Consider the following 16625-nt stretch of genomic DNA (forward strand, 5'->3'; position numbering starts at 1 on the left):
CTAGAACGTAGGCTCAGTAATTGTGGCGCACGAGCTTAATTGCTCTGTGGCATGTGGGATCTTCCTGGACCAGGGCTTGAACCCGTGTCTCCCGCACTGGCAGGTGGATTCTCCCTCCTCCCCTCCCTCCTCCCTTTATTTATTTTGGCTGCGTTGGGTCTTCGCTGCTGCACGTGGGCTTTCTCTAGTTGCAGCGAGCGGGGGGTACTCTTCATTGCGGTGCGTGGGCTTCTCACTGTGGTGGCTTCTCTTCTTGCGGATCACAGGCTTTAGGTGCGTGGGCTTCAGTGGCTGTGGCTCACTGGCTTTAGAGCGCAGGCTCAGTAGTTGTGGCGCATGTGCTTAGTTGCTCTGTCATGTGGGATCTTCCAGGACCAGGGCTCAAACCTGTGTCCCCTGCATTGGCAGGCGGATTCTTAACCACTGCACCAGGAGGGAAGTCACTGGCAGGCAGATTCTCCTTTTTTTTTTTTTTCAAATATCATGACGTTATATAAGTGCATCTAAACATACAATAGCAATTTGCTTTCCTTTTTAGGTACAGGTATATAAAAAAGTTGAATGATCCGTCTCTTTTGTCTCAAACAGGAGTTTACAGATCTTTTTTTTCTGTAAGAATGGCTTTTTAGGTAGTAACATTTGTACTTTTTTTTTAAACATCTTTATTGTAGTATAATTGCTTTAAATTGGTGTGTTACTTTCTGCTTTTTAACAAACTGAATCAGTTATACATATACATATGTTCCCATATCTCTTCCCTCTTGTGTCTCCCTCCCTCTCACCCTCCCTACTCCACCCCTCTAGGTGGTCCAAAGCACTGAGCTGATCTCCCTGTGCTATGCGGCTGCTTCCCACTAGCTATCTACCTTATGTTTGGTAGTGTATATGTCCATACCTCTCTCTTGCTTTGTCACAGCTTACACTTCCCCCTCCCCATATGCTCAAGTTCATTCTCTAGCTGGTCTGTGTCTTTATTCCTGTCTTGCCCCTAGGTTCTTCATGACCTTTGTTTTTTCTTAAATTCCATATACATGTTTTAGCATATGGTATTTCTTTTTCTCTTTCTGACTTAACTTCACTCAGTATGACAGACTCTAGGTCCATCCACCTCACTACAAATAACTCAATTTCGTTTCTTTTTATGGCTGAGTAACATTTCATTGAATATATGTGCCACATCTTCTTTATCCATTCATCTGTCGATGGACACTTAGGTTGCTTCCATGTCCTGGCTATTGTAAATACAGCTGCAATAAACATTGTGGTACATGACTCATTCTGAACTATGGTTTTCTCAGGGTATATGCCTAGTAGTGGGATTGCTGGGTGGTATGGTAGTTCTATTTTTAGTTGTTTAAGGAACCTCCATACTGTTCTCCATAGTGGCTGTATCAATTTACATTCCCACCAACAGTGCAAGACGGTTCCCTTTTCTCCACACCCTCTCCAGCATTTATTGTTTCTAGATTTTTTGGTGATGGCCATTCTGACTGGTGTGAGATGATATCGCATTGTAGTTTTGATTTATATTTTTCTAATGATTAATGATGTTGACCATTCTTTCATGTGTTTGCTGGCAATCTGTATATCTTCTTTGGAGCAATGTCTATTTAGGTCTTCTGCCCATTTTTGGATTGGATTGTTTTTTTTTGCTATTGAGCTGCATGAGCTACTTGTAAATTTTGGAGATTAATCCTTTGTCAGTTGCTTCATTTGCTAATACTTTCTCCCATTCTAAGGGTTGTATTTTGGTCTTATTTATGGTTTCCTTTGCTGTGCAAAAGCTTTGAAGTTTCATTAAGTCCCATTTGTTTATTTTTGTTTTTATTTCCATTTCTCTAGGAGGTGGGTCAAGAAGGATCTTGCTGAGATTTATGTCATAGAGTGTTCTACCTATGTTTTCCTCTAAAAGTTTGATAGTGTCTGGCTTTACATTTAGGTCTTTAATCCATTTTGAGTTTATTTTTGTGTATGGTGTAAGGGAGTGTTCTAATTTCATTCTTTTACATGTACCTGTCCAGTTTTCCCAGCACCACTTACTGAGGAGGCTACCTTTTCTCCACTGTACATTCCTGCCTCCTTTACCAAAGATAAGGTGACCATATGTGCGTGGGTTTATCTCTGGGCTTTCTATCCTGTTCCGTTGATCTATATTTCTGATTTTGTGCCAGTACCATACTGTCTTGATTACTGTAGCTTTGTAGTATAGTCTGAAGTCAGGGAGCCTGATTCCTCCAGCTCCGTTTTTCGTTCTCAAGATTGCTTTGGCTATTTGGGGTCTTTTGTGTTTCCATACAAATTGTGAAATTTTTTGTTCTAGTTCTGTGAAAAATGCCAGTGGTAGTTTGATAGGGATTGCACTGAATCTGTAGATTGCTTTGGGTAGTAGAGTCATTTTCACAATGTTGATTCTTCCAATCTAAGAACATTGTATATCTCTCCATCTATTTGTATCATCTTTAATTTCTTTCATCAGTGTCTTATAATTTTCTGCATACAGGTCTTTTGTCTCCTTAGGTAGGTTTATTCCTAGATATTTTATTCTTTTTGCTGCAATGGTAAATGGGAGTATTTTCTTGATTTCACTTTCAGATTTTTCATCATTAGTGTATAGGAATGCAAGAGATTTCTGTGCATTAATTTTGTATCCTGCTACTTTACCAAATTCATTGATTAGCTCTAGTAGTTTTCTGGTAGCATCTTTAGGATTCTCTATGTATAATATCATGTCATCTGCAAACAGTGACAGCTTTACTTCTTCTTTTCCAATTTGGATTCCTTTTATTTGCTTTTCTTCTCTGATTGCTGTGGCTAAAACTTCCAAAACTACGTTGAATAAGAGTGGTGAGAGTGGGCAACCTTGTCTTGTTCCTGATCTTAGTGGAAATGCTTTCAGTTTTTCACCATTGAGGACGATGTTGGCTGTGGGTTTGTCATATATGGCCTTTATTATGTTGAGGAAAGTTCCCTCTATGCCTACTTTCTGCAGGGTTTTTTATCATAAATGGGTGTTGAATTTTGTCAAAAGCTTTCTCTGCATCTATTGAGATGATCATATAGTTTTTCTCCTTCAATTTGTTAATATGGTGTGTCACATTGATTGATTTGTGTATATTGAAGAATCCTTGCATTCCTGGGATCAACCCCACTTGATCATGGTGTATGATCCTTTTAATGTGCTGTTGGATTGTGTCTGCTAGTATTTTGTTGAGGATTTTTGCATCTATCTTCATCAGTGATATTGGCCTGTAGTGTTCTTTCTTGTGACATCTTTGTCTGGTTTTGGTATCAGGGTGATGGTGGCCTGATAGAATGAGTTTGGGGGTGTTCCTCCCTCTGCTATATTTTGGAAGAGTTTGAGAAGTATAGGTGTTAGCTCTTCTCTATATGTTTAATAGAATTCGCCTGTGAAGCCACCTGGTCCTGGGCTTTTGTTTGTTGGAAGATTTTTAATCACAGTTTCAATTTCAGTGCTTGTGATTGGTCTGTTCATATTTTCTATTTCTTCCTGATTCAGTGTTGGCAGGTTGTGCATTTCTAAGAATTTGTCCATTTCTTCCAGGTTGTCCATTTTATTGGCATAGAGTTGCTTGTAGTAGTCTCTTAGGATGCTTTGTATTTCTGTGGTGTCTGTTGTAACTTTTCCTTTTTCCTTTCTAATTTTGATTTGAGTCCTCTCCCTCTTTTTCTTGATGAGTCTGGCTAATGGTTTATCAATTTTGTTTATCTTCTCAAAGAAGCAGCTTTTAGTTTTATTGATCCTTGCTATCGTTTCCTTCATTTCTTTTTCATTAATTTCTGATCTGATATTTATGATTTCTTTCCTTCTGCTAACTCTGGGGTTTTGTTGTTCTTCTTTCTCTAACTGCTTTAGGTGTAAGGTTAGGTTGTTTATTTGAGATGTTTCTTGTGTCTTAAGGTAGGATTGTATTGCTATAAACTTCCCTCTTAGAACTGCTTTTGCTGCATCCCATAGGTTTTCGGTCATCGTGTTTTCACTGTCATTTGTTTCTAGGTTCTTTTTAATTTCCTCTTTGATTTATTCAGTGATTTCTTGGTTATGAAGTAGTGTATTGTTTAGCCTCCAGGTGTTTGTATTTTTTACAGATTTTTTTCCTTTATTTGATATCTAGTCTCATAGCATTGTGGTTGGAAAAGATACTTGATATGATTTCAATCTTCTTAAATTTACCAACGCTTGATTTGTGACCCAAGATATGATCTATCCTGGAGAATGTTCCATGAACACTTGAGAAGAATGTGTATTCTGTTGTTTTTGGATGGAATGTCCTATAAACATCAATTAAGTCCATCTTGTTTAATGTATCATTTAAAGCTTGTGTTTCCTTATTTTTTTTTAATTTTAGAATTTTATTTAATTTTTTATACAGCAGGTTGTTATTAGTCATCAATTTTATACACATCAGTGTATAAATTTCAATCTCAATCGCCCAATTCATCATACAACCACTCCCACCACCCTGCCCCATTCCCTGCTTGGTGTCCATACGTTTGTGCTCCACATCTGTGTTTCAATTTCTGCCCTTCAAACCGGTTCACCTGTACCATTTTTCTAGGTTCCACATATATGTGTTAGTATACGATATTTGTTTCTCTCTTTCTGACTTACTTCACTCTGTATGACAGTCTCTAGCTCATCCACGCCTCAACAAATGACCCAATTTCGTTCCTTTTTATGGCTGAGTAATATTCCATTGTATATATGTACCACATCTTCTTTATCCATGCATCTGTCAATGGGCATTTAGGTTGCTTCCATGACCAAGCTATTGTAAATAGTGCGGCAAGGAACACTGGGGTGCATGTGTCTTTTTTCAATTTTTATTTTATTTATTTTTAATTTATTATCATTATTTTTTAACATCTTTATTGGAGTATAATTGCTTAACAGTGGTGTGTTAGTTTCCACTTTACAACAAAGTGAATCAGTTATACATATACATATGTTCCCATATCTCTTCCCTCTTGCGTCTCCTTCCCTCCCACCCTTCCTATTCCACCCCTCTAGGTGGTCACAAACCACCTAGCTGATCTCCCTGTGCTATGCGGCTACTTCCCACTAGCTATCTATTTTACATTTGGTAGTGTATATATGTCCATGCCACTCTCTCACTTTGTCACAGCTTACCCTTCCCCCTCCCCATATCCTCAAGTCCATGTTCTAGTAGGTTTCTGTCTTTTTTTTTTTTTTTTTTTTTTTTTTGCAGTATGCGGGCCTCTCACTGCTGTGGCCTCTCCTGTTGTGGAGCACAGGCTCCGGACGTGCAGGCTCAGCGGCCATGGCTCACAGGCCCAGCCGCTGAGCACCATGTGGGATCTTCCCAGACTGAGGCATGAACCCGTGACCCCTGCATTGGCAGGCGGACCCTCAACCACTGCGCCACCAGGGAAGCCTGGTCTGTGTCTTTATTCCCGTCTTACACCTAGGATCTTCATGAACTTTTTTTTTTTCTTAGATTCCATATATATTTTAGCATACGGTATTTGTTTCTCTCTTTCTGACTTACTTCACTCTGTATGACAGACTCTATTTCCATCCACCTCACTGCAAATAACTAAATTTCATTTCTTTCTATCCATTAATCTGTTGATGGACACTTAGGTTGCTTCCATGTCCTGGCTATTGTAAATACAGCTGCAATGTACATTTTGGTACATGACTCTGTTTGAATTATGATTTTCCCAGGGTATATGCCCGGTAGTGGGATTGCTGGGTGGTATGGTAGTTCTATTTGTAGTGTTTTAAGGAACCTCCATACTGTTCTCCATAGTGGCTGTATCAATTTACATTCCCACCAACAGTGCAAGACGGTTCCCTTTTCTCCACACCCTCTCCAGCATTTATTGTTTCTAAATTTTTTGATGGCCATTCTGACTGGTGTGAGATGATATCTCATTGTAGTTTTGATTTGCATTTCTCTAATGATTAATGATGTTGACCATTCTTTCATGTGTTTGTTGGCAATCTATATCTTCTTTGGAGAAATGTCTATTTAGGTCTTCTGCCCACGTTTGGACTGGGTTGTTTGTTTTATTGTTATTGAGCTGCATGAGCTGCTTGTAAATATTGGAGATTAATCCTTTGTCAGTTGCTTCATTTGCAAATATTTTCTCCCATTCTGAGGGTTGTCTTTTGGTTTTGTTTATGGTTTCCTTTGCTGTGCAAAAGCTTTGAAGTTTCATTAAGTCCCATTTGTTTATTTTTGTTTTTATTTCCATTTCTCTAGGAGGTGGGTCAAGAAGAATCTTGCTGAGATTTATGTCATAGAGTGTTCTGCCTATGTTTTCCTCTAAGAGTTTGATAGTGTCTGGCCTTACATTTAGGTCTTTAATCCATTTTGAGTTTATTTTTGTGTATGGTGTTAGGTAGTGTTCTAATTTCATACTTCTACATGTACCTGTCCAGTTTTCCCAGCACCACTTATTAAAGAGGCTATCTTTTCTCCACTGTATATTCTTGCCTCCTTTATCAAAGATAAGGTGACCATATGTGCATGGGTTTATCTCTGGGCTTTCTATCCTGTTCTGCTGATCTATATTTCTGTTTTTGTGCCAGTACCATACTGTCTTGATTACTGTAGCTTTGTAGTATAATCTGAAGTCAGGGAGCCTGATTCCTCCAGCTCCGCTTTTCGTTCTCAAGATTGCTTTGGCTATTCGGGGTCTTTTGTGTTTCCATACAAATTGTGAAATTCTTTGTTCTAGTTCTGTGAAAAATGCCAGTGGTAGTTTGATAGGGATTGCACTGAATCTGTAGATTGCTTTGGGTAGTAGAGTCATTTTCACAATGTTGATTCTTCCAATTCAAGAACATGGTATACCTCTCCATCTGTTTATATCATCCTTAATGTCTTTCATCAGTGTCTTATAATTTCCTGCAAACAGAACTTTTGTCTCCTTAGGTAGGTTTATTCCTAGATATTTTATTCTTTTTGTTGCAATGGTAAATGGGGGTGTTTTCTTAATTTCACTTGCAGATTTTTCATCATTAGTGTATAGGAATGCAAGAGATTTCTGTGCATTAATTTTGTATCCTGTTACTTTACCAAATTCATTGATTAGCTCTAGTAGTTTTCTGGTAGCATCTTTAGGATTCTCTATGTATAATATCATGTCATCTGCAAACAGTGACAGCTTTACTTCTTCTTTTCCAATTTGGATTCCTTTTATTTGCTTTTCTTCTCTGATTGCTTTGACTAGAACTTCCAAAACTATGTTGAATAAGAGTGGTGAGAGTGGGCAACCTTGTCCTGTTACTGATCTTAGTGGAAATGCTTTCAGTTTTTCACCATTGAGGACGATGTTGGCTGTGGGTTTGTCATATATGGCCTTTATTATGTTGAAGAAAGTTCCCTCTATGCCTACTTTCTGCAGGGTTTTTATCATAAATGGGTGTTGAATTTTGTCGAAAGCTTTCTCTGCATCTATTGAGATGATCATATGGTTTTTCTCCTTCAATTTGTTAATATGGTGTGTCACATTGATTGATTTGTGTATATTGAAGAATCCTTGCATTCCTGGGATCAATCCCACTTGATCATGGTGTATGATCCTTTTAATGTGCTGTTGGATTCTGTTTGCTAGTATTTTGTTGAGGATTTCTGCATCTATCTTCCTCAGTGATACTGGCCTGTAGTTTCCTTTTTTTGTGACATCTTTGTCTGGTTTTGGTATCAGGATGATGGTGGCCTCATAGAATGAGTTTGGGAGTGTTCCTCCCTCTGCTATATTTTGGAAGAGTTTGAGAAGTATAGGTGTTAGCTCTTCTCTATATGTTTAATAGAATTCGCCTGTGAAGCCATCTGGTCCTGGGTTTTTGTTTGTTGCAAGATTTTTTAATCACAGTTTCAAATTCAGTGCTTGTGATTGGTCTGTTCATATTTTCTATTTCTTCCTGGTTCAGTGTTGGCAGGTTGTGCATTTCTAAGAATTTGTCCGTTTCTTCCAGGTTGTCCATTTTATTGGCATAGAGTTGCTTGTAGTAATCTCTCATGACCTTTTGTACTTCTACAGTGTCAGTTGTTACTTCTCCTTTTTCATTTCTAATTCTAACGATTTTAGTCTTCTTTTTTTTCTTGATGAGTCTGGCTGATGGTTTGTCAATTTTGTTTATCTTCTCAAAGAACCAGCTTTTAGTTTTATTGTTCTTTGCTATAGTTTCCTTCATTTCATTTTCATTTATTTCTCATCTGATCTTTATGATTTCTTTCCTTCTGCTAAATCTGGGGGATTTTTGTTCTTCTTTCTCTAATTGCTTTAGGTGCAAGGTTAGGTTGTTTATTTGAAATGTTTCCTGTTTCTTAAGGTAGGATTGTATTGCTATAAACTCCCTCTTAGAACTGCTTTTGCTGCATATCATTGGTTTTGGGGTGTCATGTCTCCATTGTCATTTTTTTCTAGGTATTTTTGGATTTCCTCTTTGATTTCTTCAGTGATCGCTTAGTTATTAAGTAGTGTATTGTTTAGTCTCCATGTGTTTGTATTTTTTACAGATCTTTTCCTGTAATTGATACGTAGTCTCATAGCGTTGTGGTTGTAAAAGATACTTGATATGATTTCAATTTTCTTAAATTTACCAAGGTAGATTTGTGATCCAAGATATGATCTATCCTGGAGAATGTTCCATGAGCACTTGAGAAAAATGTGTATTCTGTTGTTTTTGGATGGAATGTCCTATAAATATCAATTAAGTCCATCTTGTTTAATTAATGTATCATTTAAAGCTTGTGTTTCCTTATTTATTTTCATTTTGGATGATCTGTCCATTGGTGAAAGTCGGGTGTTAAAGTCCCCTACTATGATTGTGTTACTGTCAATTTCCCCTTTTATGGCTGCTAATATTTGCCTTATGTATTGTGGTGCTCCTATGTTGGGTGCATATTTACAATTGTTATACTTCTTCTTGGATTGATCCCTTGATCATTATGTAGTGTCCATCTGTTTCTCTTGTAATAGTCTTTGTTTTAAAGTCTATTTTGTCTGATATGAGAATCGCTACTCCAGCTTCCCTTTGCTTTCCATTTGCATGGAATATCTTTTTCCATCCCCTCACTTTCAGTCTGTATGTGTCCCTACGTCTGAAGTGGGTCTCTTGTAGACAGCATATATATGGGTGTTGCTTTTGTATCCATTCAAGCCAGTCTATGTCTTTTGGTTGGAGCATTTAATCCATTTACATTTAAGGTAATTATTGATATGTATGTTCCTATTACCATTTTCTTAATTGTTTTGGGTTTGTTATTGTAGGTCCTTTCCTTCTCTTGTGTTTCCTGCCTAGAGAAGTCCTTTAGCATTTGCTGTAAAGCTGGTTTGGTAGGACTGAATTCTCTTAGCTTTTGCTTGTCTGTAAAGGTTTTAATTTCTCTGTCAAATCTGACTGAGATCCTTGCTGGGTAGAGTAATCTTGGTTGTAGGTTTTTCCCCTTCATCACTTTAAATATGTCCTGTCATTCCCTTCTGGCCTGCAGAGTTTCTGCTGAAAGATCAGCTGTTAACCTTACGGGGATTCCCTTGTGTGTTACTTGTTGTTTTTCCCTTGCTGCTTTTAATATGTTTTCTTTGTATTTAATTTTTGACAGTTTGATTAATACGTGTCTTGACGTGTTTCTCCTTGGATTTATCCTGTATGGGACTCTGTGCTTCCTGGACTTGATTAACTATTTCCTTTCCCATATTAGGGAATTTTTCAAGTATAATCTCTTCAAATATTTTCTCAGTCCCTTTCTTTTTCTCTCCTTCTTCTTGGACCCCTATGATTCGAATGTTGGTGCGTTTAATGTTGTCCCAGAGGTGTCTGAGACTGTCCTCAATTCTTTTCTTTCTTTATCTTTATTCTGCTCTGCAGTAGTTATTTCCACTATTTTATCTTCCAGGTCACTTATCCATTCTTCTGCCTCAGTTATTCTGTTATTGATCCCTTCTAGAGAATTTTCAATTTCATTTATTGTGTTGTTCATCACTGTCTGTTTGCTCTTTAGTTCTTCTAGGTCCTTGTTAAACATTTCGTGTATTCTCTCCATTCTACTTCCAAGATTTTGGATCATCTTTACTATCATTTTTCTGAATTCTTTTTCAGGTAGACTGCCTATTTTCTCTTCATTTGTTAGCTCTGGTGGGTTTTTGCCTTGCTCCTTCATCTGCTGTGTGTTTCTCTGTCTTCTCATTTTGCTTAACTTACTGTGTTTGGGGTCTCCTTTTCGCAGGCTGCAGGTTCGTAGTTCCCGTTGTTTTTTGTGTCTGTCCCCCAGTGGCTAAGGTTGGTTCAGTGGGTTGTGTAGGCTTCCTGGTGGAGGGGACTAGTGCCTGTGTTCTGGTGGATGAGGCTGGATGTTCTTTCTGGTGGGCAGGTCCACATCTGGTGGTGTGTCCTGGGGTGTCTGTGGCCTTATTATGATTTTAGGCAGCCTCTCTGCTAATGGGTGGGGCTGTGATCCTGTCTTGCCAGTTGTCTGGCATAGGGTGTCCAGCATTGTAGCTTGCTGGTCATTGAGTGGAGCTGGGTCTTGGTGTTGAGATAGAGACCTCTGGGAGAGCTCTCACCGAATGATATTATGTGGAGCTGGGAGGTCTCTTGTGGACCAGTGTCCTGAACTTGGCTCTCCCACCTCAGAGGCACAGCCCTGACGCCTGGCTGGAGCACCAAGAGCCTGTCATCCACACAGCTCAGAATAAAAGGCAGAAAACAAAGAAAGAAGAAGATAAAATAAAATAAAGTAAAATAAAATAAAGTTATTAAAATAAAAAATAATTTTAAAAATTTTTGAGAAAAGTATTTAAAAAAAAGAAACAAAGAAGAGAGCAACCGAACCAAAAAACAAATCCACCAATGATAACAAGTGCTAAAAACTATACTAAAACCAAACAAACAAAAATGGACAGACAGAACCCTAGGACAAATGGTAAAAGCAAAGCTATACAAAATCACACACAGAAGCATACCCATACACACTCACAAAATGAGAAAAAGGGAAAAAATATATACATATTGTTGCTCCCAAAGTTCACCTCCTCAATTTGGGATGATTCGTTGTCTATTCAAGTATTCCACAGTTGCAGGGTACATCAAGTTGATTGTGGAGATTTAATCTGCTGCTCCTGAGGCTGCTGGGAGAGATTTCCCTTTCTCTTCTTTGTTCACACAGCTCCTGGGGCTCAGCTTTGGATCTGAACCCGCCTCTGTGTGTAAGTTGCCTGAGGGTGTCTGTTCTTCGCTCAGACAGGACAGGGTTAAAGGAGCAGCTGATCTGGGGGCTCTGGCTCACTCAGGCCGGGGGGAGGGAGAGGTATAGAACATGGGGTGAGCCTGCGGCAGCAGAGGCCGGCATGACATTGCACCAGCATGAGAACACACCAGCCGTGTGTTCTCCCAGGGAAGTTGTCCCTGGATCACAGGACCCTGGCAGTGGTGGGCTGCACAGGTTCCCGGGAGGGAAGAGGTGGATAGTGACCTGTGCTCGCACACAGGCTTCTTGGTGGCGGCAGCAGCAGCCTTAGCGTCTCATGCCCGTCTCTGGGGTCCGCGCTGACAGCCACGGCTCACACCCGTCTCTGGAGCTCCTTTAAGCAGCGTTCTTAATCCCCTCTCCTCGCGCATCAGGAAACAAAGAGGCAAGAAAAAGTCTCTTGCCTCTTCGGCAGCTCCAGACTTTTTCCCAGACTCCCTACCGGCTAGCTGTGGCGCACTAGCCCCTTCAGGCTGTGTTCACGCAACCAATCCCAGTCCTCTCCCTGGGATCCACTGAAGCTGGAGCCTCAGCTCCCAGCCCCCGCCTGTCCCGGCGGGTCAGCTGACAAGCCTCTCGGGATGGTGAGTGTTGGTCGGCACCAATCCTCTGTGCGGGAACCTCTCCCCTTTGCCCTCTGCACCCCTGTTGCTGCGCTCTCCTCCGTGGCTCCGAAGCTTCCCCCCTCCGCCACCCACAGTCTCCGCCCATGAAGGGGCTTCTAGTGTGTGGAAACCTTTCCTCCTTCACAGCTCCCTCCCACTGGTGCAGGTCCCGTCCCTATTCTTTTGTTTCTGTTTCTTCTTTTTTCTTTTGCCCTACCCAGGTATGTGGGGGAGTTTCTTGCCTTTTGGGAGGTCTGAGGTCTTCTGCCAGCGTTCAGTAGGTGCTCTGTAGGAGTTGTTTCACATGTACATGTATTTCTGATGTATTTGTGGGGAGGAAGGTGATCTCCACGTCTTACTCTTTTGCCTTTTTGAAGCTCCCCTGGCAGGCAGATTCTTAACCACTGTGCCACCAGGGAAGTCCCCAATTCATACGTTAACCATTCTATATTTAGTCTTTTGGTGGATCCCCTTCAGATCATAACTGTATAGTTGACATAATTAAGTCTAAAGCTCATCTTTAAACAATACAAGAACCTCAGAATATTTAAACTACTCCTGAGTTAATAGGTGTTTGACAATTTAGTTCCACATTGTTATACTGCCAACTGATCACTTCTGCTAGTATAACTGGTTTATACAGTTATAGGCAATGGTTGATTAGTTTTACTCACATGTTAAACCATCTTTCTTCAGCAGTACTCTTTGCATCTCATTCTTACTTTCCAGTTCAATTATCTTTTATTTATTTATTTATGGCTGCGCTGGGTCTTCGTTGCTGCGTGCGGGCTTTCTCTAGTTGAGTCGAGTGGGGGCTACTCTTCGTTGTGATGCATGGGCTTCTCATTGTGGTGGCTTCTCTTGTTGCGAAGCATGGGCTCTAGGTGTGTGGGCTTCATTAGTTGTGGCACGTGGGCTCAGTAGTTGTGGCACACGGGCTTAGTTGCTCCCCAGCATGTGGGATCTTCCTGGACCAGGGATTGAACCCATGTCCCCTGCACTGGCAGGTGGATTGAAGTCCCCAGTTATCTTCTTCCTGAAATATACTGTTCAATTGTTCTTTCAGCAGATATATTAGTATCTGTTTGTATTAGTTTGCTGAAAATGTCTTGATTTTACATTCATTCTGAAATAATAGTATAAGTAGATATAAAATTCTAGGTGGACAACTATTTTTTCTTAGTTCTTTGAAGACATTATTCTGTTACCTTTTGGCTTGTACTGCTGCTGTCAAGAAATGTGCTGTCAGCCTAACTGTAATCCTTTTGAAGGTTCAGTCCACATGGGCATGGAAGCTGTGGACATGGAGGGCTGACTGTACTATGCCATTTTATATAAGGGAGTTGCGTATGTGTGGATTTTCATATTCAGGGGGTCCTCGAACCAGTCCCCCACAGGTGCAGAACCATCCCTCACAGAGGATGACTGTATTCTGTGTGATTACTTTGCTCAGATCTTTTCTTTTGACTTTAGTTATACCATGATGTTTTAAGGTATATATTTGTCTTTATTACACACTCTGGAAAATTCTGTCATTATCTTTTCAAATACTGACTTTTCTTTATTCTTTCTAATTAATCTCTCTAGAGTTCATGTTCAGCATATACTGGACCTTCTAATAGTATTCTCTTTGTCTTTTCTCTTTAATGTATTTTCCATCTCTTTATCTCTCTGTACTGCACTCTAGGGAAAGTCCTTACATGTGTCTTTCAATTCTTTCTTCTCTATCTAGGTCTAAATTGCTTATACACCTACCTAAGATTTAAAACTTTTAATGGTTAAGTTTCATTTCTAGATAGTCAATTTGTTGTTTTTTCAACTTTGTCTTTAAAAAAATAGAGGTTTGTACTTTTCTCGTCTTTAAATTCCTTCTTTTCATTCCTTACTCATTTTCAAATACTTAATTTATGATCTCTATCTGATATTTCTATTATCTGAAAGTGCTTGAGGTTAGAGTCTTACTGTTTGTTGTCTACTGAAGTCTCATCATGCAGGATTTGCTTTGTGAGTTTTGCGGGCTCTGTAATTATGAACTGAACTGAACTGATCTTCAGTGGTACTTCATTTTTGGGACTTCTATGACATCTGGGTTGAAAACAACCAAACCCTCTAGAGAGGTTTTGGGTTTGCTTCTGCCAGGCACTCAGAAATATCCCATACAATTCTGGAGTTCTGAAACAACACAGGCACTATATCTGAATCCTGGACTTCCATGGGGAAAGACTGTCTTATCAGAAGAGATGACTCACTTCCTATCCCTACCCATGGCCCAGGCAGAGACTCTTCCTCATCAATGCAATAGCCTTTTCACTAAGGAGTAAACATTTGAGGGATCCAATCTGATTTTTTATGTGGCAGTCCCAGGTACATTTTTCTGCTTTGCATGGGCCCAAGGCCTCAACTTCTATCCTACTGTGGTTGTTAAAAGACAAGGTCCTTGGAAAGTAAGACTCGCAAAGCCCCTTACGGCACCTGCAGGTTCAGTACACCTAACACTCTGCTTTTCCTTCCTCATTTTGGCCTTGGAGTTATCTTACTTTCTAGTAAGGTCAGCAAAGCCTTTAAAAGAATACTTGTTGGCCCCTTACCCCCCTTGATTTTTAGGTATTCTGCAGTGGAAGGGTTTCAAGTTGTCCAGTATACTGTATTCTGGGAACCAGGGTACTCTCAGGGTTTAGACTTAAATGGCAACATAGGCAACCCCAATTCAGTCACCTTTACAGTAACTTTAACTTCATTAAAGATCAACTAAGAGCAGACTGATTGCTTCATCCCTCGAGAAATCAGCAAGACTGAATACAGGTTTTGGATCCCTGTTCCACCACTTACTAGTCATGCGACCTTGGGCAAGCTCCTTATTCAAAAGTATTTGTTTCCTTAACTACTAAATCAAAATAATAACCCTTGCTTCATAAAGTTAACTGTGGGTATTTAAATGAGAGAGTGTGGATAAACTCCAAACATACTGTAGGCACTCAAAAAATAGTCTCCTTCCTTTCTCTCTGTTTAGAATATGGACCTTATGGAACTGCATGATCTATAGTAAGAATAGCTCCTTTAGATTTATACTACACTTTATATGTTTTACTAATAAAAAAAATGTTTAACTTCTTAAAACCCTATGAGGTAGACAGAATCCCACTTAACAGATGAGGTCAAAACTTACTATTGGCAGAGCTAGGACCCAAAACGCAGAAATCCTAATTTATCAGTCTAATATTTCTCTGGGGATAATTGCGGCTTTTTAAGGTACTTAAAAAATCCTTCTGCTGAACTAGTTTCTGAGAAGGCATCCTCAGGCCACATATATAATGTAGACATCAGAGGCTCAGTAATTGAAAGAATGTAAGCATTTGACCTTAAGCAATTTGGAGCTGGTGATAGCTGAGGGACACTGTACCTTGTGGAAAATCCTGATGGGAGCCATCTCTGCTCCATTTAGCGTCTTCAAAAGGAACATGGGCCAAGAGGAAGCGTTCAGCCGAAATCCTGCAGCAAACATAATGGGCAACAGATAAAAAATATGTCTCAAAGGGAATTGCTATATCAAGTTTTCCCTTTGGAATCCAGCTACGCCTGCCACAACCTATGCTGTGATAGTTATAGAATCACAGATGGTTAGGGAAGGACTTAAAGGTTAAGTAGAAGAAATACCTCATTAGACAGATGAGGAAATGAGGCATATAAGAGGGAATGTAACTTGCCCAAGGTAATGTTGCAAAGTAAGTAGTGGAGTAAAGTCCCCAACCAAGTTTCCTGAAGCCAAAACAAGTATTACACAACAAATATCATGCCTAAAAAGCTTCCTTGAAAAATACAAAATAGATTTGTGATAGGAATAACAAACACTTAGAAATGATCTAGATCATAGAGTGTGAACAGGGATATAATAATCTCTTAAGAAGAAACCAGATATGTCTGATAAATCCAATATACAAGTAAATCTTTTTGGTTTATCTCAATGTAAACACACTCTCACTTTTGCTCTCACTTTCTCGCTCTCTGTCTCTCTTTCCCTCTCTCTCACACACATACACACATACACAGAATACAAAACACTTTTTGATATTCATTTTTACTTAACGAAGGATCAGGCATTGATGAAAACGGAAGGGATCATCTTATCAAAAAAACCCTCATTTTCCAAAAGAGTGAAAAGAAGCCTAGGGATGTTAATTGTCCATTGTCATTCTGCAATGACAAGTCAATAAAAATACACCATTTAATTAACAAACTGTAAAAATAAGATCATTATCATAGTTAAGTCTTCCAATTAGAGCTGCAAGTGCTTCCTTCAATTTGGCTTCAACCCTCTGTCCTGAGATACCACAATCTAGTGCTTTCTGATAGTCTCCCAATCTACCTCAGCTTTCCCATTCCTGACAAAGAACAGATAGGCTGAACCAAAGCTGCAGAGAAACAGCAACAACAACAGTATCTGATATTACTGAGTACTTCACTGTGTGCTAGATACTGTGCCAGGCACCTTCTACCGACTATCTAATTTAATCCTCAAGACAACCCAGTAGGGTAGAAATTATCTTCATTTTATAGATGAGGAAAGAAGTATAAAGTAAACTGCTTGAGATTTCAAAGTGAGCAAATGACAAAGACAGGATTGAAATCCAGGCAATCTGACTGTTGAGCCCACACTCTTTACTACACTAAATTATCAATGTGCATGTGAAATGAAAAAGGAAGAATCAGCTTTTGGGATAAAGTATTAGTTAAGAACTATAATTAAATTAAAGGGGAGGATGTGAGAAGAGAGAAGAAA

The 16625-nt window shown here is 39.5% G+C and overlaps 1 protein-coding gene across 9 annotated transcripts in view; it reads right to left on the reverse strand.

The window, feature by feature from the left end:
* SCMH1 (Scm polycomb group protein homolog 1) overlaps nt 1-16625 on the reverse strand; it is a 189851-nt gene that overhangs the window by 78716 nt on the left and 94510 nt on the right. For all 9 annotated transcript variants that reach the window (XM_079938928.1, XM_079938919.1, XM_079938920.1 and 6 more), the window contains one exon: nt 15249-15337. In XM_079938928.1, the coding sequence (XP_079795054.1) occupies nt 15249-15337 (89 nt within the window). The remainder of the gene's footprint in view (nt 1-15248; nt 15338-16625) is intronic.

The sequence above is a fragment of the Stenella coeruleoalba genome (genome assembly GCF_951394435.1).
Source record: "Stenella coeruleoalba genome assembly, chromosome: 1".
Lineage (NCBI taxonomy): Eukaryota > Metazoa > Chordata > Mammalia > Artiodactyla > Delphinidae > Stenella > Stenella coeruleoalba.